We start from the raw sequence: 25,084 nt of genomic DNA on the forward strand, positions 1-25,084 counted from the left end.
TGCTAATGGTACTGAGTCGGGCTCTCAGGGTGTGCCCTCTTGACTTACTAAAACAGCTCATATGGGGTGGAAAAGAATAGAAAGGAAGGTGGCTCATTGGGCCAAACCAGATGTTGTAAAAGACAGAGAATCACACGTTTCCACAGAGAGAAGGGGCAATAGTGGCAGAGCTGTGGCAGCTCTGGGTCATGTATAAATGCACCTGCTCATTTGATTGATAGCGCAATGAGCACCTCTGCCTTGTTCTTCTCTGTGGGAGAAATTCACACCTTTTAGGCCTAGTGCTTTTCTCTTGCTTTAAAACATTGGAGAAAAGATGTCAAATGCAAGCGAAAAATGCCAATAATTGATATTTAGAAGGGGCAAATAAAAATGGCAAAATAAGAGCAGAGATGGAATACATAATTCAGTTGAATTCAGCGGGAAGCTATCTCCCTTAAGTTTTGCTAGCCAAATAAGCAGATATTTGCTAGCATTGGGAAATGGTGATAATTAATATCTGGGAGAAACTGCAGAATTGAGAGTAACTTGAGAGTAAATCCTGACGATATAGATTTAAAGAAAAGGGAAAGTATCTCTGCCAATTTTTAGCAAGCATGGAAAATGGCAGGATTAATATTTGGGAGGCAGGAAATCACAATGAAAATTTTCTAATTGATTTGAGAAACATTTTCAAGGGCTCCTTGTACCATTAGAGATGCTGCGGCCGAGGAAGACATTTCTGATGCAGAAGGGACTGTTTGTAGAGTTATTTTTTATTGCAAAGCTGTCCCCAAGCCACATTTTTTATCGCGCTTTGCTTTTGACGGAAAACGAAACAAAAAACCCCCCATCCTGGCTCCATAATATCCCCAATGAATGTGTCCCTTCCACATCACTTTCTGCAGTTGATCAAAGTTTCCTGTTTGGCATGAGCCCTCTGGTCTAATTTCTCTACTCTCCCCTCATTTCCAGTAAAAGCAATCCGTCCAGAAAGTCACTTTGTGGATGCTGCTCAGGAAACTCTAGGTACCACGGGAATCGCTTTGCACTGAACTAATCCAAAGCTGCACGGCTCATCCTCTCTCTTTTCTGTCTCTTTCTTTCCCCTGCTGCCTTCTGTTCTGACCACTCATCTGCTTAATAGAGGTGCAAAGGGAGGCCCTCCAGAATGTCCTCTGATGGCCAGCTGACATCGCCTGCTTCTGTGTTTCCCCAATGAGACCAAGTGCGGAAACCGCAAGGTGTAATCTTGCCTTAGTCAGAGTCTTTCTTAGCAAGCTAATAAGGTTAATAGTGACAAAAGAGACCGGGTATTCAGGGGAAACACTACCCTGGAAAATAAAACAAACCCTGAAAAACGACAACACCAAACCCACTCTCATCCCTCGCAACTTGGGGTCTCCCAGTTTATTATTAAAGAATTCGAATTTGGAAGTACATACCGTATTTTTCGCCCTATAGGACGCACCGTCCCATAAGGCGCACCTAGTTTTTTGGGGGGGAAATAAAGGGAAAAAATTTATTTCCCCCCCCAGGTGCGGGGCTGGGGCGGGGGAGGCCCGAGCTTCCCCCGCCCCAGCCCCCAAACAGGCAGCTCTCTGCAAGCCGTGGGAGCCCAGCGCTGGCTCCCGCTGCTTGCGGAGAGGTCCGCGAAGCCTGGACGCGCTGAGCTCAGCGCGCGCAGGCTTCGGCATGCAGGCAACTCTCCGCAAGCAGCGGGAGCGCTCCCGCTGCTTGCGGAAAGGTCCGCGAAGCCTGCAGAGCGAGAGGGGTCGGTGCGCACCGACCCCTCTCGCTCTCCAGGCTTCAGCGAAAGCCTGCTTTTGCCCCATAGGACGCACACACATTTCCCCTTCATTTTTGGAGGGGAAAAAGTGCGTCCTATGAGGCGAAAAATACGGTATATTGATTGTATTGTAAACCCACTGGGCTGAATACATGTGAATGGGCTTCTCCTTCATAGCTCTGAATTAGTGGCACTTGAAAACATAACATGGCTTTTCCGGCACTTCTACTATGCAGTCACAGACCACTAATCTTCCGCACATTGTAGCTACAAGACTCCTAACTGTTTAACTGCAAGTACCACTGAGCAAGATTTGGGCATTGATGGAGAGTGGGAACTCAGATCACTGAATCCCAGATTCCAGTTCCTGCAGCATCTCTTATCTGTCTGTCTCTGCGACAGTTAAATCAGCTTGAAAGACTTTGCGGCCATGTGTCTTCTCTTAGGGCTATTAAACTACTAATTCTTCCCTCTGCATGCTTTGGACAGTGGACTCATCTTTTATTTTTTGCACTTAAGTGTGGACTTGGCCAGTGCAAGGCTGATTTAGAATGCCACAGGATGCTTGCGAAATGTGATTGATGTTTGTCAATTGCAAAATGTGATCTGTTTGTCCGTTTTTGGAATCCAATCCAGCTCCTAAAACCATCAGTCTTTTGTTTCTAAGATGCCAGAGCTCTGTTAAGTATCCCACCATTAAGAGGCAAGGGGCTACCACCACAATCCTACGTACTGAATACATTGGACTTACTCCCAAGTAAATAGGTATTGAATTGCAACCTGCATTAGGAAGATAAGCTTGGGTTCACAACTTGGGTTGTATGATGCTTAGGGTTACTTTGCACGCAATATGATAATTAGAATCATTTCCCACAGTCTCTTTGAATATTCAGGATAAAATTGTGGTTTTTAAGAGTTGTGATAAGCTACGGTAATGTGCTGGTACTTTGGAATTAGTCCTCCTGAAGGGAACTGACAATACTAGGAGTTGGCAAGAGCAAAAAGACAAGTCAGATAGTGTGTTTCTCCCCTGCTCCAAAATGCAAGTAAAATTCAGAGAAATCCTTAGTAGAGTGATGGTAGAGAGAGAACTAAAATGTTCCCTGAGATGTTGTGCAGAGAGATGCAGTCCTATGAGAGAGATTTTGCAAGAAAGTGAAACCGAAAGCAGCCAACATTTTATATTATGTAAAGCATTTCAGAGCCAAGAGCAAAATTCATTTGCTGTGCACTTTGAGTAGATCTCGAAGGCATGATTTATATATATATAAATATATATATATATGATTTATATATATATATAAACCTAGCAGGAGCAATGCCATCCATGTTGTATCTTTTCTCTCAGCTTTGCTTAATCCTTGAGGTGTTGTCATATTGTGCGTTTTCCTACACAAACACCCTTAAATGACAGCCAGCCAGTGATGTGTAGAAAGAAACATGCAATATGGCAACATCCTGAAATTTTGTTTGGCAAAATGTTGTTTCGCCCTAATATTGGCTGGAGCAGGATACCGGAAGGTGCCAGAAGCTTTTGCACTTAATGGTTCATCTTTTAAATACACCGTTTAGGGTAAAGGTAAAGGGACCCCTGACCATTAGGTCCAGTCGTGACCGACTCTGGGGTTGCGGTGCTCATCTCGCTTTATTGGCCTCGGAAGCCTCGGCCAATAAAGCTTCCGGGCCATGTGGCCAGCATGACTAAGCCGCTTCTGGTGGACCAGAGCAGCGCACGGAAATGCTGTTTACCTTCCCGCCGGAGCGGTCCCTATTTATCTACTTGTACTTCGACATGCTTTCGAAATGCTAGGTGGGCAGGAGCAGGGACCGAGCAAGAGGACCTCACCCCGTTGCAGGGATTCGAACCACCACCTTCCGATTGGGAAGTCCTAGGCTTAACCCACAGCGCCACCCATTAAAGCACACTAAAGCATAGATCCTGCATAGATTTCCTCTCCCTTTCCTTATGTCAGGGATGGGGAGACTTTTTCAGCTTAAGGGCTTCATACTCTTCTATGAAACCTTCTGAGGGCCGCATGACAGTAAGTTGGGGCCACGGGCAAAAGAGGATGGGCCAATGTAAATGTAACCTTTGCATGGTAGGTTAGTTTTTGCAAACCCTTTTTGCAGACCCTCCAAGTGACCCTATTTTCCAGGGACATTCCTGGATTTACAGAAGTCATCCTGGTTTCTGATTTCATACCACAATGTCCCACTTTTCCTTAGGACATCCCTATTTTCATTGGAGAAATGTTGGAGGGTATGGAGTTATGCAGGACCAGAATTAAGTTTGATGAGGCCCTAAGCTACTGAAGATAATGGGGCCCTTTATATGTCTATCTGTCTTTTGTCAACAACAAATTGTCACTGTTTTTTGTGTTGAATATATGATATATGGTAATTTATGGACCCAATAGGTCCATACACAACACAAAACACTGTTGCTGTATGTAGGCTTTATTTTATTTGTTTTTCATCTTATATTTTGGAAATGTACATCCAGTTTTTTTTCTCTTTAAAATTTTTGGGGCCCCCCAAGAGAATGAGGCCCTAAGCTATAGTTTGTTTAGCTTTTATGTCAGTCCAGCACTGGAGTTATGCAGCCCCCGAGATACGACTTTTAAAAGACATCCCAAGGCAGCCCTGTATAGGGGAGGGTTTTTTGTCTTTTTTAAAAAAAGTTTAATGTTTTATTATGTTTTTATATAAGTTGGAAGCCACCCAGAATGGCCAGGGCAACCCAGCCAGATGGGCAGGGTACAAATAATAAAATAGTTGTTGTTATGGAATAGGACGTCCCTATTTTCACGGGAGAAATGTTGGAGGGTATGTTTTCTATCCTCTGCCCAGGCAAGCGAAGAACACCACCAGAGTTCAAGGACACATTCCAAGGCAGGCAAATAAAATAAAATAATAAAATAAAATAATAATAAAATAATAAAATAATAAAATAATAAAATAATAAAATAATAAAATAATAAAATAAAATAAAATATTAAATTAAATTAAATTAAATTCAAGGAGGGTATGAAGAAGTGGAGAAGTGGGTGGCCTGGCGGGACATAGGAACATGTCTCCCATCACTTCCCATTCACACCATCTTCACTTACCAACCTTAGTTCCTGGTGTCTCTGTGTTCTCTCTCAGAGGCAGTCTGTTGCAGTGGGCATCAGTAGAGTCGTGGGTTTCATGGGCATAGCCAGGATTTTATGTTAGGGGGGCAGGACACACACCTGCCCTGTTCCAGAACCGAGCTACCTGCGACACAATTGGTCAGTTCGCAGAAGCCACGCCTATCGCCAGGGCCAGATTTAGGTTTGATGAGGCCCTAAGCTACTGGCGGTAATGGGGCCCTTTATATGTCCAGCTGTCCTTTTGTCAACAACAAATTGTCTTTGTTTTTTGTGTTGAATATATGCTATATGGTAATTTATGGACCTAATAGGTATCTAAAGCCATTTGCACATGCAGAATGTAGGCACCCTATATACAGAAATGAGCAAACCAGGGATATTTTAGGGAGCAGGCTAGCAGACGGGGCCCATTACTTACATCGTAGGAGCCTACACAACACAAAACACTGTTGCTGTATGTAGGTTTTATTTTTTTATCTTATAGTTTGGAAATGTACATCCAGGTTTTTTCCTTTAATTTTTTTGGGCCCCCCAAGAGAGTGAGGCCCTAAGCTATAGCTTGTTTAGCTTATATGTAAATCCGTCACTGCCTGTCACTCAGCCAGATTGCCAGTTGCGTCGCTAGAATGAGACACAACATCACCCAAGTGACGTCAGCGAGCATTTCAAATATTCTGATTATTTCTGCTTTTAGATATTTTTATTTATTGACTTGATTTTTTTTGAGGGGGGGGCAGCTGCTCCCTGCCTCCCAGGCTACACCCATGGTGGGCTTGAGCCACACATTGGGTAAAAGATTTCTGCAATTCAGGGGGTTGGACTAGATGACCCTTGTGGTCCCTTCCAGTTCTAGGATTCTGTGACTTTGTATAGATGGAGCCATGCTCCTGAATCAGCTGCAAAGGCCTGCCATTGCCCCACCTCCTTTCCGGTTCCGAACCGCACTTGTTCCCCTGCAGAAATTTCCCTGCATGTTGCAGCTGCTTGATTTGGGAAACAGGTCCCTGGCTGAGGAAAACCTTAACACAGCGGGGGGGGGGGGGGTCTGCCTCTGTCCTTAGAGACTTGTTTGTTTTCCATTACGCCAGGAGGTTTGTGTGGGGGAAAAAGTTCCTTTTCATTATGAGTAATGGGCTTTCAGGGACTGCGTTTCAGTGCATTAGCAGTTCCCCATAATTAATGTAAGATTTTATTTTAAAAGCATAACCAAGCACAGTGAGAGGTTACTAAACAATTCCTGCAGGGAAAGACGGGCAGCTGCAGAAATAAAAGCCTCTATGAGAGTCGCTTCAGGAAAGACCTGGGTTTTATTTTTATTTATTTATTTAATATCTTATTTATTTTTTGAAAAGCGTTTATTAAAAATGTTAACATATTTAGTTAGTTAGTTAGTTAGTTATTTCCCCGCTCTTGGAGGGGGAAAAAAAAAAAAGGCTTACAGAGCAGCTCTCAGATATCAATAAAAAAGACCGTCCCTGTCTTCAGGCAACATGAAAAGAAAAAGGGAGGAGGAGGGTGGAGGAACAAAGCAAACTCTGGGATTAGGTCTTTGCTATATAGGGTTCTTGTAGCAATCTTGTAGCTGGAATGGAGAGTTCAAAGACAGGAGGAGTTGCTGGTCAGTCACCTGAGCTGATGGAGAGCTCCTGTGGTCTCACCTCTTCCTCTTCAGCAGCCTTATGGAAGGGGGTCCTGCTAGCGTGGAAGGATCCTGATCAATATATAATGAAAGCCTTGTCTCTTGTCCGGTCAGCAATGAAGCAGCAGCGATGAAACGGGAGAGCTTTGATTTCTGGATTTTGGCTCTAGCTGACAAAGAGAGTGTGACAGCATTACCTTGTTAACCTCTAGCATCTTCAAGCCTCTGGGCAAAGATGCAGTACTTCTAGGTATCATGGCTAGTAACCACCAGGAAACATCCTACATGAATTTATTCTGTCTTTCCATGAAAGGCTTTCATGCTGGTGAACTGTTTAGCACTTAATGTGGTGGTGGTGGTGGGAGGTTAAATAACAGCACAGCTGAATTCTCAGATGCACATAACTCTGGGATTCAATGTTCAGTAATGTAATGTGGGAAATCTGACCCAGAAACCCACGATGATGCGATTGTGCGCAGGTAGCCTACTTTTTATATGCAGGAAAGCAGATGTTATCAACGTAGAATAGTCTAGCGGATATTGGTGAAGGTGGGGGAACAGGAAGAAAAAGCAGAAAAGTTGGCGTACAGGAAGATTTGGATATCCTAGGTGCCAGGCGAAAATGTTCCTCTTCAACTGGGCCTTTGGCTGACTAATATTCTACAGCCTTTTATATGTGTCTGTGGGAAGGGTGGCGGTTATCGTTTCCCTGTTTTGCTCCACTTGTTTTCATGTTTTTATCTTGCATTTTATTCTGTGAGCTGCCCTGAGATCTCACGATGAAGGGCAGCATATAAATCTATAAAATACAATAACCGTCCTAAAAGATCAAGCTCACAAAATGCCCTTAAATACCTTTGAACTAGGTAGGGCAAAGCCATCCGACAGAATGCATGCGTAAAATGCTATGCAAGATGGCTGCCTCCTTCTTGGCCTTGACAGAGAACTTTGCATGATGGGTAATGAAGCCAGTTACCCACTTTCTAAGGTCTTCTTCTCCCACTTCACAAAGCAAGTGAGAAAATCAGGCAGGTTTCAAGTCTTGCATCCACATCGTGTTAACCTGGTTGTTTGCTCCAGGCTCTCTAGACTTTGATATTGGCAGAAATGGTTTCTGTCAGGTACATCTCGGAAGAGTCTTTCTTCACTATCCCCCTCAGACAAGGATCAAGGTCCAGATTTTGAAGAGTTGAGCCTTACCCCCATTCCCCTGTGTACAACAGCTACCGTACCCCACCGCTTTGTGCCCCTCACCTTTCCATTTGCCCCTGACAGCCCCTCACATCCCAAGACCACTTTCTGTTTACTTGTCCATTTCTCATCGACGCTTCTCGATTAACGACCCCCTACTTCATCTCCATCCATCGCCATGGAAACCTTCCCCGAAATTCCTTTTTTTCCGAACCGGTCTAGTGTTTTAAAAGCCACATCTCACTGCCGCCGCTTCAGCCGCCGCTGCTTTGAAAGACAAATCGATTTTGAATGGCTGAAGGGGAGCCGCCGTGGTGTTTTTGGAGTGACTTCCCCTTGCTTGTCTCCCCCCTCCCCTTTTTTCTTTTTTTGGTCTCTTGTCTTGGTTTGTCTCTGTGCGCAGTCAAAAGGTCAGCTTGAAAGATCGTGTCTTCTCCAGCCCTCGAGGTGCGGCCACAAAAGGTAAAGGTTCTCCTCAGGCCCAGGGGATACGGAGGTCCCCTAGTGCGGACCAGAGCATCGAAGACAGTCCCAGCAAAGTGCCCAAGAGCTGGAGCTTCGGAGACAGGAGCCGAGCGAGGCAGGCTTTCCGCATGAAGGGAGCTGCGTCCCGTCAAAATTCAGAAGGTGAGGCAGCTCAGGGTGCTGTGATTTATCATGAGTTCATTCTTTGCATTTATAAGCCATGCTTCTTCATCATCATTTTATTTGTATGCTGCCTTAACATAGTTGAAACCCTGCTCAAAATGGCTTACAACATGACAAGATCTAGATAATTACAAACATAACAAATGCCATAAGCAATAAATAAAGGTAAAGGGACCCCTGACCATTAGGTCCAGTCGTGGCTGACTCTGGGGTTGCGGCGCTCATCTCGCTTTACTGGCCGAGGGAGCCAGCATACAACTTTCGGGTCATGTGGCCAGCAGGACTAAGCTGCTTCTGGCGAACCAGAGCAGCGCACAGAAACGCTGTTTACCTTCCCGCTGGAGTGGTACCTATTTATCTACTTGCACTTTGATGTGCTTTCGAACTGCTAGGTTGGTAGGAACTGGGACCAAGCAACGGGAGCTGACCCCGTTGTGGGGATTCGAACCGCCAACCCTCTGATTGGCAAGTCCTAGGCTCTGTGGTTTAACCCACAGCGCCACTCGCGTCCCTAAGCAATAAATAAAACACATCAAAAAGTACACAACCAAACAATTTCCACATAAATCATAAGATCTAACACTAAAGATACAACAATAACAATAACAGCAACAAGCTCTCTCAGCCCCCTGTAAACAATGCTCCAGCCCAAGAATCTGTTCAACAGCCTCAGCTTTTGTAGCTGGAGTCAGTCTACACTCCACTGTCCCAGGCCAGATGGGAAAAGGCCAGCAAGGCAGGGTGCAGGTCTTCCAGGGCTCACAGCCAAGATGGTCTCATTTAAAACGACACAGATAAAAATGATAAACAATTGAAAAGAGGAGCCCTCTCTGCTGAGCAGCAGCTGCAGTCCTTGTGAACCTGTCAGGCCCCACCCTAGGCCAGGTGGAGAGAGGCAAGAGCAGAGCCCTCCAGGCTCTCAGCAGGCAGTCCTCCTCTGAGAGTCCTCCTCCACTTCTACCCTGCCGGCCCCACCCAGGAGTTCAAGGCAATGTCAGTGGTTCTCTGCCACTTCATTTAATCCCCACAACCCTGTGTGGCAGAGGTGTCATCTTGTACCCAAGATTGGGGCCCCCCGATGTATGGTGTCGGCATGCGACATAATGCGTGCAACATCACAGTGTTGGGAGGAGGCTGAGCATGGAGCCCAGCACGGCACAACTTCTCTCATTCTCAGGAGGAGCCAGTTCCTGAACCATGCCGTGCTTGGCTTGGTGATAGGCCTCCTCTGCCCCCTCAACACTGAGGGGGCCTGGCCCTGTGCCAGCAGATTTTGAGGCGCCCAAAGACCTGCCCCTAGTGTGGGATGTGAAACACAAGAGCAGTCAAGTACAACATTCCTAGAGTGAACATGTTTACACAGGGGGAGGAATGTTTGTCCAGCCAGCAGGTAAACTTCCTGTTTCCTTCTGGGCTGGGACAGACTTCCTCTGCATGTGACTAGAGGTGGGCATGGCCTCACCTGTGCAGGTAATGACAAAAGCACAAAGCAGGGCAGCCATCTCTCTCTCTTTGACTACATGCATCGAAGAAACAACATCTGCTTAGCCAAAGATGCTCTCCTGGCTTCCAGCCAAGAGAGGATAAAGGGACTGTCTCCTTATGAGATCGTTTCCAGGTATATGTTACTTTTCTAAGCTAAGTCTGCCTTCTGGGATCTGATTGTGAACAGAATGTGAGTGAGTAAACTCTTTTTACATTTTTATAAAAGACTGTGTCGTGTCTTATCTTTTATGAGGGAATAAGGGGAAAATATCAGAACAGTTATTATAGAGGCTTTAGCGAGGCTGAGCAAACGCATCCGCTGTGAGTTTAAAAAGGGGAATGTTACTCTGCTAAATTGTGAACTTGTTAACGCAAGTTGGAAAGGCTATAATCAAACAATATATCCTCTCCTGCATCCCTGAACATTCCCAGACCTAGGAGTTGGCATGCCTGCTGTGAGGTAGGTTAGGCTGAGAGGCAGTGACAGGTGACATCTCTGTGGCGCAAGCCTGGGCAGTGTGTGTGTGGAGGTCCTGGGCTGCCCAGAAAACAAGACCCCTCTCTCTCTGTGTACATCCTTTCCTCATATGCAAGTGTCCAGCAACCCACATCCAGTGGAGCTGTCGGCACGCTATTACCAATAGCAGAGTATCCTCAAGAAGTGAGGCTGTAGGTATTTGGCATTGTGAAAGTTTCTTTATTTACAGCAGTTCAAAACAACAAACATGGCTGAGTGTGAGCAGCAGCTTCACACATGTCCTGTCCGTCCGAAAGCAGAGAACAAAGAGAGAAAGTACAAAAGCACACAGAACGGAAGTGCAGTGTCTGAGTTCCGTTTTCACACTCCTATCACTATGGAATGTAAACAGTGGATCACGAGATCCAACAGCAATGAGAGAATGAAATTACTAACACTCTCGGCCTCTCTGATGTGTTCCAAAGGAAAGCAGAGCAAGACGTTTGGCACCAGCTTAGCTGCAGGAGTTGCTGGAAGGAGGCATACCAGGCCCTATCCAACTGTCCTCTTCAGGAACTCCTCTTCAGATTTTTGTAGGGTTTACTCCTTAGCCCTTTCTTCTCCTGAAGATATCCTGCAAGGCAGTGGGTAGTGATTACTGCCAGCATGTAGCTCTTGACCAGTTATCCCTGAGGCAATGCTTGTTTTGAAATGTGATTTAATTGGAAGGGATGTATTTTTTTTTTAATGTTGTAAGCCAGCCTGCAGATTTTTTTAAAAAAATAAATTATTATTAGAAACCTAAACAAAACATATTATCCAAAAATATCACACCCTTAATTTTCCCCATTTTCCTCCCTCCCCCCACCCTCCCATAAAGGACCCCCCCCACTCCCCTCAGTTCCAATCTTTGGTTTCTCTGTGAATACTGTTCTCTGCATGTTACAAAATTGTATAAATCCATAAATTGTCTAACTGATTATTGTCAACAAAGAGTTTGTGAGTGTTTGTTCAAAACCTGCCAAGGAGTCCGATTCACTTTGTTGCATCATCAAGTACTTTGTAAAGGGTTCCCATTCATATATGAAATCACAGTTGTCCTTGTCCCGTGGCTTATGTGTCAGTTTTGCCAGTTCTGCATAATCCATCAATTTCTCTTGCCATGATTCTTTAGTTGGGATTTCTTTGTTCTTCCAACCTTGTGCTATTAAAACTCTTGCAGCCGTTGTCGCATACATGAAGATATTTTTCACAGCCTGCAGATTTTTGGAGCCGCTGATGGGGGAGCATCCATTTCAGTTATCCAAAGCTGCTATCTAAATCTAGCTTAAAGAGAAAGGGAAAAGGTTGTCATAAGCTGCAATCACATTTGCCTTTGCTATATTCCCAGCACATTTTGCCAGGGATCCGTCACTCTCTGCAGCAATAGCTTATTATGCATTTATCCTTCCTCTATCTAGATGCCTGCCTCCCTGGAGAAGATATGCCTGATGCCGACAACAAAAGCTGCAACTGCGAATTTGTGACCGAGGATCTGACACCAGGCCTTAAAGTCAGCATCAGGGCAGTGTGGTAAGGGAGGGAGAGGAGGGATGTGTGCATGCAAACAAGGGGGCAGCGTGACCATGGGAAGTCCAAGCAGTGCTGAACAATGCCAGGGGCTCAGTTGCTACAGGCAGGATTCTGCATGGCTCTGCATCGCACATAAAATACGGAAGAAGCAGATGGCCAGGTGAGTTGGACCTGCCATGCTCGCTTCCTGGCAGTTGGGTCTCTGTTGCTTACTGGGAGGTCAACGCGGTTTAGGGAGGTCAACGCGGTGCAGATGCACTGGCAGAAAAGCCAGAAGGCTCCGCTGGTGTGCTTGCACTGTGCCAACCACCCCACCCCACACTTCCTCCCCGTAACCCACCTGCCAGGAAGTGGCCCACCCGATGAGCCCCTTCTGGTGAGAGAAGACTTCAGTTTGGCATGGGAAGGAGTAAAACGGGGAGACCACACTCAGCAGTTAAACAGATATCTGTAGATCAAGGTCCTATGATGGTTTGGGCTTAATGCTAAGAAATATAGTCCCTTCCAGCCATGACAACATAATGACCAGCCCCCCTCTTGAATACCAAGAGCCCAAGTCATAGAATCATAAGACTAGAGTTGGAAAGGAATCACAGGATCACCTAGTCCAACCCCCTGCAATTCAGGAATCTTTCACCCAGTGTGAGACTCAAACCCACAGCCCTGAGATTAAGGGTCTCATAGGATGTAGGGTTAGAAGTAGAAGATAGTGTATTTTAAAATAGTGTTATTTGTAAGTGATAAAATGTGAAGATTTTTATGGTAAAAGTAAGCATGGTTAAAAAAAATGGCTAGAAATTATGATATATGTGAACTGCTAAAGATGAGGTAAAATGGAAGAGAAGATGGAGGAAGACTGGGAGAAATTCAAGATGTATCTACAAAAACATTGTAATTTGGTTGAATGTTAAGAAGGATGCTAGATTATAAAAAATTGGCCACCACTAAATTAGATTTAAATTTGATGATGAGACTAAAAGAAAATATAATTTTTTTTTAGAAGAAGTGCTAGATTATATTTGAATGAGTGGACATGAGATTGTAAACAAGTTGATAATTTGTTTGGAAAAAACTTTTAACGATGTAAATGGGAGCGGGAGACGCGAGGGAGTCCAAAGAAGTGATGAAATTATGTTCGTGACAGAAGTAAGATTGTTTATTGTTTGTGCATTTATATTTAAAAACTTTAATAAATATTTATATAAAAAAAGATGAGGTAAAATGAAAATCAGATAAGGGGGACTTGGGAAAGCTCACCTAACAATGTTTAGAAAAAATAAGGATAAGACAAGAATTTGTTTGTATTGTTTGTTTTTCTGTTTGTGTTATTTAGTTGTGCTATAAAAAAAATTATGGGACGCAGGTGGCGCTGTGGGTTAAACCACAGAGCCTAAGGCTTGCCAATCAGAAGGTTGGCGGTTCAAATTCCCATGACGGGCTGAGCTCCCGTTGCTTGGTCCCTGCTCCTGCCAACCTAGCAGTTTGAAAGCACGTCAAAGTGCAAGTAGATAAATAGGTACCGCTCCAGCGGGAAGGTAAACGGCGTTTCTGTGCGCTGCTCTGGTTCGCCAGAAGCAGCTTAATCATGCTGGCCACATGACCCGGAAGCTGCACACCGGCTCCCTCGGCCAATAAAGCGAGATGAGCGCCACAACCCCAGAGTCGGTCACGACTGGACCTAATGGTCAGGGGTCCCTTTATCTTTTATAAAAAAATTTGGAGGGAAAAAAAGAGATTAAGGGTCTCATGTTCTACCAACTGAGCTAAATCAGTGCCCTTAATTCATACTTAAGAAGCCCCAACCACAATAAATGCTGACCTCTTCAAGGTTTATAGCAATAGTGCCTGTACAGTTTCTTCATGGGAGACTCTTTCATTGGAGAATTTCAAGCAGAGGTTGGTGGCCCTCTGTCCCGGATGCTTTAGTTGAGATTCCTGCATTGCAGGGGGTTGGACTAGATGACCCCCAGGTACCTTCTATGATTCCCTGCCATGGTTGGTCCTTGGTCTTTGCAGCATGCATGCAGCTCCTTGAAATCCCAGCATCTTCCTTCACACTAGGGGAGCTGCTGCCAAGGTGGGAGAGCTCTCCAGGTCTGACAAGCACAGAGAGTGGGGTGGGTATAGATTTGCATGGGGCAGAAATGAATACATTGTTGGGGGGTGGAGCTGGGGAAGGAGACAGAGGGAAGGTAATACCCACTTGGCTGCAGGCCGCCCATTGTCACTCTCTTCCTTCTAGTGTCATGAGATTTCTGGTTTCCAAGCGGAAGTTCAAGGAGAGCCTGAGGCCGTACGATGTCATGGACGTCATTGAGCAGTACTCAGCGGGACATTTGGATATGCTTTCCAGGATCAAAAACCTCCAGTCCAGGCAAGAGTCCTCCCCTCTTTCAACCTCCTGCCTCCTGCTCTCCATTGGGCAAGTGGAAGGGTGACCTTTTTGACCGTCGCCCACCTAACGTTTTCTTTCTTCTCCTCCAGGAAAAAAGCCACAGGGTGTTGTTGTTTTTTGTGTGAGTAAGGACTGCTTATATCTGGGTTGCAGGGACTGGATTTGTAGTACAGTCAAACCTTGGTTCGCGAACGGCTTAGTTGCCGAACAAATCGGCTCCCGAATGTTGCAAAGTGTTCCGGTTTGCGAACGTTTTTCGGAAGCCGAATGTCCGATGTGGCTTCCGCTTGAGTGCAGGAGCTCCTGCAGCCAATCAGAAGCCACACCTTGGTTTTTGAACAGTTTCGGAAGTTGAATGGACTCCCGGAACGGATTAAGTTTGAGAACCAAGGTACCACTGTATAAAGCATGAGGCTCAGATTGGCTCTTCAGAGTCTCAGTGGGTATGACAAGCAGTGAGTGTCCCTTCCCAGATCCATCCATATATGCTCAAGTATTTTCAGAATGGCAGCCTTGCCAGAACGGGTGGGGACTGCATAATCTGGTCTGCATTAAGGTTCCCAAGAGTAATGTAAATATTATTTTCATTGGGAAGTCCAGATTGAAATTTAAGGAATCTGAAAATGTCCGTATGTCCTGTGTGGGGACTGGGGAAAGAGAAATTTTGAGTGTATTTCTGCTATGCAACTGTGAAATTATTTTTGTAGAAAGGACTAGTGAAGCAAAGAAAAGCCAATGAAAATTGAGGATTCTTCAAATATATATAATTATAGGGCTACTGATTCAAAACACACTGTTAACTTAGAGATGGAAAAACATAGGGATTCATCTGTCCCCAGTAGCATGAGACTTTATAACTCTACAGGTCTTCCTTTTTCTATCTTGCATATCTGAGTGTAGTCATACCTTTATCCTTTTCCCTATTTGCAAAGATTGTCTCCCAGTAGTCTAATAAGCTGTTCTTGGAAAGGTTTTAACTTAACCGTCAGACATTTGCAAGGTTATTGCAAACAGATCAGAACTGTAACAAGAGTTCCTTCGCTGAATTGATACGTGTTAGGACTATTTCTGTGGACACCATAGCTCAGTAGATGCTCCACCGAACAATTTAGGATTCTGCTGATCTGAAAGGTTCGCTCTCTTGGTTGCATCAGTGCGTGGAGAAAATGTTTCAGCCTTCCTTTGCCAGGATGGATCTAAGAACCCCTTACAGATGTGTCTTAGTGGCATAGCTTGAATCTATTGGCCAGAGGAGAGCAGTCTGTGAAGACTGATGACTCCAAAGAGGACTCTTAAGTCCTCACGGTTCTTGCTGCTGGCTTTGTTGGCTGTGCCTCGTCATCTGACTCTAAAACCGAACCCAAAAGAACTAGAGAAACGCATCGTTCATTGTGCAAATACAACTATGTTCCTGAACTACACCTCTTATCATCCCTGACTCTTGGCCACAATGGCTGGGGCTGATGGGAGTTGGAGTCCATCAAGAGCTAGAGGACCAGTGTTTCCCCAAAGCCAGCATACCACGTGAACTGCCGTGGTTTACCAGGCAAACAAGCTGGGAGACCAGTTGTTTGTTTCATCCTGGTCAACAGGGAGGGCATTTACCACATTTCTGAAATACGGGGTGAAGCAGGAGAGGGGGCAAAATTCCCCTCCCATCTTGGCAGGATGATATTCACATTGTGGTAAGTTGTCCCCTGGAGAAACGGTTATCTGTTTCCTCTCGATGTAGCTGAGGTTAAAGTTTAGCAGAGTGTCAAACGGCACTTTACAGTTTGGCCTGTGTTTTTGTTTCATTTTGAAACCAACATGAACCCAGGCGAGTTGCCATCCTGACTAGAGAAAGGCTATAGGAAATACTTCACCCTTCTTCATTTTGTTTTTTTTTTTAAGCTTAACATCACCTGCCCTGCCCTGCTTTTTTACCCACAGGGAAAAGAACTGGGGGTTCTTTATCTTTCCCCCCAATGGGTGATTTTTAAATTGTTTTCTTTAAAAACAAACAAACCCTAATTGATCATTTTTCAAAATGTTAATAAATAATTTGTTAATCTTTTTCTTCTTCTCAAATAAAAGCAGTGTATAGAAGGAGGGCAGGCCTCACTATACGCTGCCTTCGTTGACCTAAAAGCAGCCTTTGATACAGTCTCCAGAACCAGACTCTGGGACAGACTACAGGGTACCAATATAGATAGAAGGCTCCTGCTCTTAATTCAGGCATTGCACGCAAACACGGCTCTTAGAGTCAGGTGCAGCTGCCTAGGACACCTAACAGACCCTATTAAAACCTTCAAAGGAGTCAGGCAAGGGGGCCTATTGGCCCCTCTACTATTTAATTTCTATTTAAATAACTTAGTATCTGCACTCAATGACTCAGAACTCCACCCGCCGAAGCTTGCAGATTGGCATATTTCAGTCCTGCTATATGCCGATGATGCGGTAATTCTATCTAGAACCCCCATTGGACTCAAAAGAGCTCTAAGAAAGCTCGCAGCATACAGTGTATAGAAAAGCAATTTTGAGCTGAAAAATTCCTGGAAGGGTCCAGCGCCTTCTTTCTGCGCTTCTTCTGCTCAGGTTCGCAACTTGCCCCTAGCCGATTTTGAATTTTAATGTATGTGATAGAGAGAAACGCTGTACTCCATGTAAAGTGTCATTTGAACTTGAGATGCTTAGAATTGTCTTGAAACGAACATTTCATCTGTCAAAGGGCACTGTCCCAGTCTTTTTGGCGGGTATTTTTTGGGGTGGGGTGGGGTGGGGTGTGGGAGGGTTTGCTCCTATCAACTTCCTCCTTCACCACTCATGATACTTGTTGCTGCTCTTGTGAGGTGTGTGCCATAAGTTGTAACGTTATTATTTCCCCTACGCCTTGTTTCTGTCTCTCGCCCCATCCCATCCGTGGGTGTGTGTTTGCCTCCTTCAAAGCTTGTTTTCTCAAACCAGCTGAGAATGTGTTCCATGTAATGTGACAGGTGAGAAGTCTACATTTCCAATGGAATATTGTCATAATCGTTCCAAGCTTGTGTAGCATGTGCTGCCTATCCATTGCGGAGCAGCTTCCCTTTTCCGACACAAGAAGGGCTATTCCATTGTTGCTGGAAATTCTGCAAGTCTTTCAATTAAATGTCGGAATTTGGTGTGCTCCCAGATGATCAAGTTGTATGATTACTGCCTTCTGTTCTGAGCGGATTATAATTTTTTCAACTTTCTTCTCTTTCCCTTTGATTTCCTTTTAAGTTGTTCTTCCTGTCTCTGCAACTTTTCCAACTGAGTTTTCCTCCGACATGTTGCTTCATTATGCATTTTGCTGGTGTCTTTTTTCTTCTCATTTATTTTCGCCAGGATAGATATGATTGTGGGTCCCCCGCCCCCTTCAACTCCCCGGCATAAGAAGTATTCAACCAAAGGATCACCCCAGTACTCGCCTAGGTTAGGACTTGCCAAAATGCCTCTTTTTCCTGATTCATTTGCTTCCTGTCAACCCCTTTTCATGCCACGTTAAATGACGGCATTTGTCACGTGCTGCTGACGCATATTGCACCGAATGGCTTGCTCTCCTGGATGTGCTTAATTTACTTTTACTTTTAGAGACACCAAAGGTGGGCCTTCACAGCCGTGCAAACCCGGAAATGGCCAAAGGACACTTCTCTGATCATCATCATTTTCCATCATTTTCCTTTGATGGAACCATTCGAGGCTCCCTCAGCTTTTAGGCTTGGGATGGTAAAAGCCATGGCATTTGTGTTGCAGCAATTTCAGTCTCATTTAGAACAAGGAAAGCTGTTTCCTTCTAATGGAGAGAAATTTCCCAGATAGGCTTGCAATGATGCCAAAATACTTGTAGAAGGTTTTTAACTAGTGGCTCAAGTCTTATGCACAGGCTGAGATCCAGATCTCCATATTGGACCCATTCTCTTCGGTGAACAGGGGAAAACTCAATAATTCCCATGTGTCCCAAAGTGTCTTCTACGATAGATGAGATGAGAAACCACGTTGCGCATTGCCCTGTGGATAATGCCAATCACAACGTTTCTTTGGTTTGCAACATTCTTCCTGCACAATATGGTAGAACATTGCTTTCCCAATAAGCTCTAAAAGCTTATATGAGGTTTTACACTGAAAAGGTTACGAATGGCAGAGAAGCTTCCCTGAACGAGAGCTTGCTCACAGCATGCATTCATCTGGAATTGCAGGGGAGTGTTGAATGGGGTCTCATCACACATGGAGTAGTAACAGTGGTTCTGATGATGCTGGCCCATGCAACATAACCCAACGTTCTCATGGCAGACACACAGGGGTATGTGGGCAGACAAGTCAATATGGAAAAGGTTCCCTGAATATACATATAAAATATTAAATGCATCGTACTAGAGAGAGGCTACAATTACCCCCTGGTTTATTCTCACTTATTTCTAGTTAATAACATTTAACTGCAGCTTAAAGAAGGCTTCAAGATCCTTAAATACAGTAATTATATCTAGTGCAACCAAGAACTTGTAAACTGTAATTACATCAATGTAGACTGCTGTTTAATTATGAATTACTTAATCAATCAATCGCCTTCCATATACGTCTCAAGGCGAAGTGCAGAATGCACTAAAAACAGTTGAGAATAACACACAAAAACAGCAACAGATGAATTTGAAATACAGAGTAGACTCCCATTGTAGAGACCTGTTCAGCTTGGAACAAAAACGTCTTCAGTTGCTTGTTGACACACAAATTCTGCTTCATAGAATGGGCGGCCACACTAAAACCCCTGCTCTGAGTTATGGTAGAATGGACTTCTACCATATGTTGTATCTCACAGCCATGGCTTTAGCTTGGCTCCGTACCAGAGAGATCCAAAACGGTTAGCGATTGAATGTCACAGCTCCAGGAGGAGCCAGATCGCCGACCCCATCAGTAGTATACCAGCATTCCTAAACTCAGCATTCCTAAACTGTAGATAGCACTATGGGATTTTTGAAGAGCGGTACAATCCGGGCCACCACACCAGCTGAATTCACATCCCATGACATTTGCTGTCAGGTACCACTTACCCGAGATGATATGTTGTTTTTTTAAATAATATTTATTACTTTTAAACCTTACAAACAAGAAGAAAAAGAAAAGGAGAAAAAAGAAGAAAAAAACAAAAGAAAGAAAAAACAATACAATACAATATATAAACAATACACCACACAACATTAACGCATTAAACTAAATAAAACAGAACAAAAACAATTTAAAAACATACATCATACCATTTCAATGCCTTATCTTTCATTCCCTTGTTTCATCGACTTCCTCTCACCTCCCTTTTTGTATTCCACTTCTATTAATTGTTTCAGCAAATCCTTTCCATCTTTCACTATTTTCTGTCATATAAATATCTTAACTTATTTTAACCTTATTTCCATTAATACTATAATACTTATTTATGCTTAACTCCTTATAACACTTCTACTAAGGCCATATAATTTCATTCCAACATTTTTCTAACACTCATTAATTTTACCCTATTTCTATAAATAAACTTTAAACTTTTTCCAATCTTCTTCCACCGTCACCCGAGATGATATGTTAACTCAGCATCTGAGCTCAGTGAGAGAACTCCATTGTGAAACAGGATCGTTTCAGAGGCTAAGCAGGTCCCACCAGTGTAAAACAACATACATGAACACAGTACAAAATACAGTCATACCTCGGGTTGAATACGCTTCGTGTTGAGCGCGTTTGAGTTGTGCTCCACGGCAACCTGGAAGTAATGGAGCGCGTTACTTCCGGGTTTCGTTGCTTGCGCATGCACAGACGCTCAAAATGATGTCATGCGCAGAAGCGACAAAAAGCGATGTGTGCATGCGCAGACGTGCCGTCGCTAGTTACGTTTGCTTCTAGATGCGAACGGGGCTCCGGAACGGATCCCATTCATATCTAGAGGTACCACTGTATTCTTGTGGTGCTGCAGTATGAAATCCACTGGGCCCATGCAGTGAGTTAGGGCATGTGAGTGATCCGCTCTGTGGTATATACTGTTTGCGTATACCAGGCCTTAAGAGATTCTTTCACTAGCCAACCTGTTTGTCACTTGGTTAACTGATTCGTTTAAAATAGTGAATCCAAAGTCCTGAGTGACTACAGTTAGCTTAACTGTGCTAGGTTTTTGGAGAAGAGATTGCATTCCATGTCAATTTGTAAATTGCTGGTAGCCAAGTCATGGCTTCCAAGGCTCATTTGTGTCCTCTGCAGGCTGCTGTTGAAAAGAAAATGGATTACAAGGTATTCATTCACACCCAGTTGGACACACTCCCATTGTTTATCTCCCTGGCTTGCTGCCATTGTCCAGCATCCAAGGAATTATGTTACATTTGGCCAAGGGAGCCTGGATTTGTGTTTCTCAAAACAAGCACCACACTCGCTTTCCCTGGCCACATACCAAGTGCTTTTTGAAATGGGAGGGTGGTCTGAAAATCAGATTTGGATACCCAAGTGATGGGTGACTGTCTGGGACCTCCCATTCTAAGTAGCAAAATCAAAGATTCCAGTGGGGGCACATCAGCTGTCATGTGCCCCTAAATAAATCCTTTGAAGGATTAGAATGCGAGTAGGTTAGACAGATTTGCAATCTGGTGGTAATACTGGCCACAATCCAGTTCCTACTTGGAGAAGTCCTATTGTAATAAAGGGGTTCCTCAAGAATCTGTTGTTTGTTGTTTGAAGACAGAGACATGTGGACCAAACCATCATTTTAAAAATGTGAAGAAGGAAAGTGGCGATACACACACACACACACACACACACACACACACACACACACAGTATATATATACAGTCACACCTCGGGTTACAGACGCTTCGGGTTGTGCACTAAATCGCACTTTGTGCATGTGCAGAAGAGCCGAAACGTGACCCGTGTGTGCGCAGACATAGCACTGCAGGTTGTGAATGTGCTTCCCGCACGGATCACGTTCACAACCCAAGCGTCCACCGAGTATGTATGTATGTATGTATGTGTGTGAGTGTGTGTATACATATATCACAAAACAGGTCAAATTTATTTTGACAGTGCATCTTAATTCTAGGGTTCAGAATAGAGAACCACATTTCATGATCTCGTTTATTGTCACTAAAAATTCAGAAAGGTATGCTGCTGGTATTCCCTTTGGACCAAGAGGGATTAAGAGAATTGGAGAGCTGAACTTCACTTTCAGAAAAGTCACATGGCACAGTCCCCCTTGCACAGCACTACTTCAGGCTTTAGAAGAGAATCACATAATTTGGTGCTTATTTATTTGTTTACCAGGGAAAGCTAGCAGAGCATTGGACTAGGATTGAGGAGATCTGAGTTCAAATCCCCACCTAGCTCACTGGGCAACACTGAGCCGGTCACTCTCCCTCAATTCGTCCATCTATTTGTTGTGAGCATAAAACAGTGGTTGTGTGGAATAAGTCTGCTGATAAGTAAAAATAAACGGAGACTGTGAAGAATAGTTCCAGGGCATCCCTCTTCGTAATGTGCAAGCATTCCCCATGCAGGGATTTTATTTTGTGAGGGGCCATCAGCACAGCCTCCCCCATTCTGAAATAATAATTTAATAATAATAATAATAATTTATTATTTATACCCCACCCATCTGGCTGGGTTTCCCCAGCCATTCTGGGTGGCTTCCAACTGAATATTAAAAACAATACAGCATCAGACATTAAAAACTTCCCTAAACAGGGCCACCTTCAGTTGTCTTTTAGAAGTAAAATAGTTGTTTATTGCCTTGACATCTGCTGGGAGGGCGTTCCACAGAGCAGGCGCCACTATCGATAAGGCCCTCTGCCTGGTTCCCTGTAACCCCACTTCTCGCAGTGAGGGAACCACCAGAAGGCCCTTGGCGCTGGACCTCAGCGTCTAGGCAGAATGATGGGGGTGGAGACGCTCCTTCAGATATACTGGACCGAGGCCATTTAAGGCTTTAAAGGTCATCACCAACACTTTGAATTGTGCTCGGAAATATACTGGGAGCCAATGAAGATCTTTCGGGACCGGTGTTATATGGTATTGGCGGCCACTCACAGTCACCAGTCTAGCTGCCGCATTCTGGATTAATTGCAGTTTCCAAGTCACCTTCAAAGGTAGCCCCACGTAGAGCGCATTACAGTAGTCCAAGCGGGAGATAACTAGAGTATGCACCACTCTGGCAAAAAAATAAAATTTAAAAAAATAAAATGAACAGTTCCAGGAGGGCATCACCAAATGCATGGTATTTCTGAATGTGTAGTTCAGTTATTAAGGTGTGTCCGGACTGGTGGTTTTTCATGCAACATGGGGATTTGTCCCATTACAAACAACCATGTTGCCAGGGATAACCTAACAAATATTTCAAACCAGTCTGAGGGTAAGTAGCCAGTCATATGATATGGATGAAAAGGGTTCGCTCCAGTGCCTGGATTGTGCTCAGAAGGCAATTTTTTAAAAAAATATACCTTCATTCTAAAAATTCATCTCTTTCTCTCTCTCTCTCTCTTTCTTTCTCTTTTTGTGCCTCATTTGAGTAGCCTTGACCTTTGCGCTATCTGCTTTTGGCCAGAGGATGAACCTACGAACCCGTCTATTTGCATGTTTCCATAAGCATGGAACATAATGAAGCATGAGAGAAACCTGCACCCTGGCTGAGCCGAGAATTTATATATACATATATATTATTTCTTTCCGCATTGTTTCAAAGAAGGAGAGTCACTGTTACAAACGATTAACATGGAGTGAAGTCTTTTTCCATCCCAAGTTAGCGGTGTGCAATGAGATAACTTTCTCCGTATTGTCTCTGGGTAGCAAGTGGCTCTCTAGAAGTAACACATATTGATCGATCTATCAGTCTATATCACTATTTGGATAGGTGCAGCTAAGGTGTGCGTAAATCAAAAACTTTAATTAACAGATCACAGGTTTAGCACCAACTGAAGGTGCTGATATGCTTAGGACTGAAACTACTGGTCTTTTCACCCCATCTCAGAGGGGGACATCACTCAGACTTCAGGTTTAAAAGTAATATACCTCTGGGTACCAGCTGCTGGGAGCATCAGTGGGAAAGGGGGCTGCTGTTTTCATGCTTTGCTTGTGATCATCCCACAACCACCTGGTTGGCCACTTTGGAGGACAGAATTCTTGGTGAGATGGGCCATTAGTCTGATCTAGAAGAGTTCTTTTCACCTCATATACACAAGTAGGAATTGTAACATCCATAGAGTATTGGTAGAGTTTATAAAGGTAAAAAACAGTCAAAGGTGATTATGGGGTGTGGTGCTTATTTCTGGCGCAATGGAACGCTGTGATGGAAGCCAGAGCACACGGAAGCACTGTTTAGCTTCCCGACGCAGCGGTACCTATTTATCTGCTTGCACTGGTGTGCTTTCGAACTGCTAGGTTGGCAGGAGCTGGGGCAGAGCAGCAGTTTGTAACTCCTGTTGTGCAGATGGTGTCTCCTTCCATTCATTTTGACGTCACACTACACTCTCCTTAGGGATGTTTCACCATCAAGACACAGTGACAAACCCGGCATTCTATCTAGTGCAGTTCAGCAGGGAGCTGCCATTAATCCTGGCTCCCTGATGAGTGTCCTTGTCTTTACACATTTGCAAACATATGTTCGTTGCATTCACACATTCTGTGTTTAGGTGTGCTCATGAGACATTTTCGTTAGAAGAGTACTATACAATGGTACCTTGGTTCTCAAACTCAATCCATTCTTGAAGTCCCTTCCAAAACCAAAGTGTTCCAAAACCAAGGTGCGCTTTCCCATAGAAAGTAGTGCACAATGGATTAATTTGTTCCAGACTTTTAAAAACAACCCCTAAAACAGCAATTTAACATGCATTTTACTATCTAATGAGTACTATCTAACAAAGTACTGCAGTCACACAATCAGTCAGTCAGTCAGTCAGTAGCTGAACTGGATTCCACACAGTCACAAAAACAAAACAAAAAGAGCAGGGTAAACAAAACCACAAAATAAATAGCAAAAACAGACAGACCTCAGAGTAACATCTAAAACGCATGTGTGGCACTCAAATCGGAAGCGTAACACTAAAAACGGAGCACGTTCGGCTTCCGAAAAAAGTTCGCAAACCAGAAAACCTACTTCCGGGTTTTCAGTGTTTGGGTTCCAAGTTGTTTAAGTACCAAGGCATTTGAGAATCAAGGTACCACTGTAATGTGTGAATGATCCCTTAGACTGGAGCTTGAAGCTCCTGCTTTGAACCAATTGTGCAGTTTCCAGAGGGGAGCAGAGAAGATGATCACTCTCCATTTCTGTTCTTTGAGTAACAGAGAGGCATTCTTAACCCCACCACCCAAAATAATCCACTTCATTGATGTGGGGATACCTGATCCCATACTGAAAGGACAATGTATATAGGCACAAGATCGCACATTGGCTTTGATGCGACTAAATTGCAATTCATAATTGATTTATGGTTCTGTTCATGCTGTGTTTGTAGCTCAATAAATGCCATTAGATAGGGGTGTTCCATTTAGACCCCACACTCATGACCTTCATCTTCCTACCTCTTAGATTCATTTATTTGGTTTTCCTTCTTTATCGGAGAAAGAATACTAGATGTATGGTTTCTTACAAAAAACATAACTCGTGACCCGCTGACCAGAACTTTTTTGAAAGGATATGTTCCTGTTGATCCACAAAATGTAGCAACTATTGACTTTTACAAGGGAATATGCACAACGCCTGTGTGGTGAACATCAAAAAAATATGGAACGAGCTCTTACATTGGTCTTGTCAGCATTCACTTATGTGTTGCTCTGTAA

General features: G+C 44.1%; 1 protein-coding gene across 9 annotated transcripts in view; it reads left to right on the forward strand.

The window, feature by feature from the left end:
• The window catches only part of KCNQ2 (potassium voltage-gated channel subfamily Q member 2), a 139,148-nt gene that overhangs the window by 104,900 nt on the left and 9,164 nt on the right, over positions 1-25,084 (forward strand). For 2 of the 9 annotated variants that reach the window (XM_081867621.1, XM_081867623.1), the window contains 5 exons: positions 955-1,008; positions 8,136-8,359; positions 11,783-11,894; positions 14,137-14,268; positions 17,635-17,721. In XM_081867621.1, the coding sequence (XP_081723747.1) occupies positions 955-1,008; positions 8,136-8,359; positions 11,783-11,894; positions 14,137-14,268; positions 17,635-17,721 (609 nt within the window). The remainder of the gene's footprint in view (positions 1-954; positions 1,009-8,135; positions 8,360-11,782; positions 11,895-14,136; positions 14,269-17,634; positions 17,722-25,084) is intronic. The other 7 variants (XM_081867624.1, XM_081867625.1, XM_081867626.1 and 4 more) reach the window with 4 other exon arrangements.

This window comes from Podarcis erhardii (genome assembly GCF_964252035.2).
Source record: "Podarcis erhardii genome assembly, chromosome: 6".
Taxonomy (NCBI): Eukaryota; Metazoa; Chordata; class Lepidosauria; order Squamata; family Lacertidae; genus Podarcis; species Podarcis erhardii.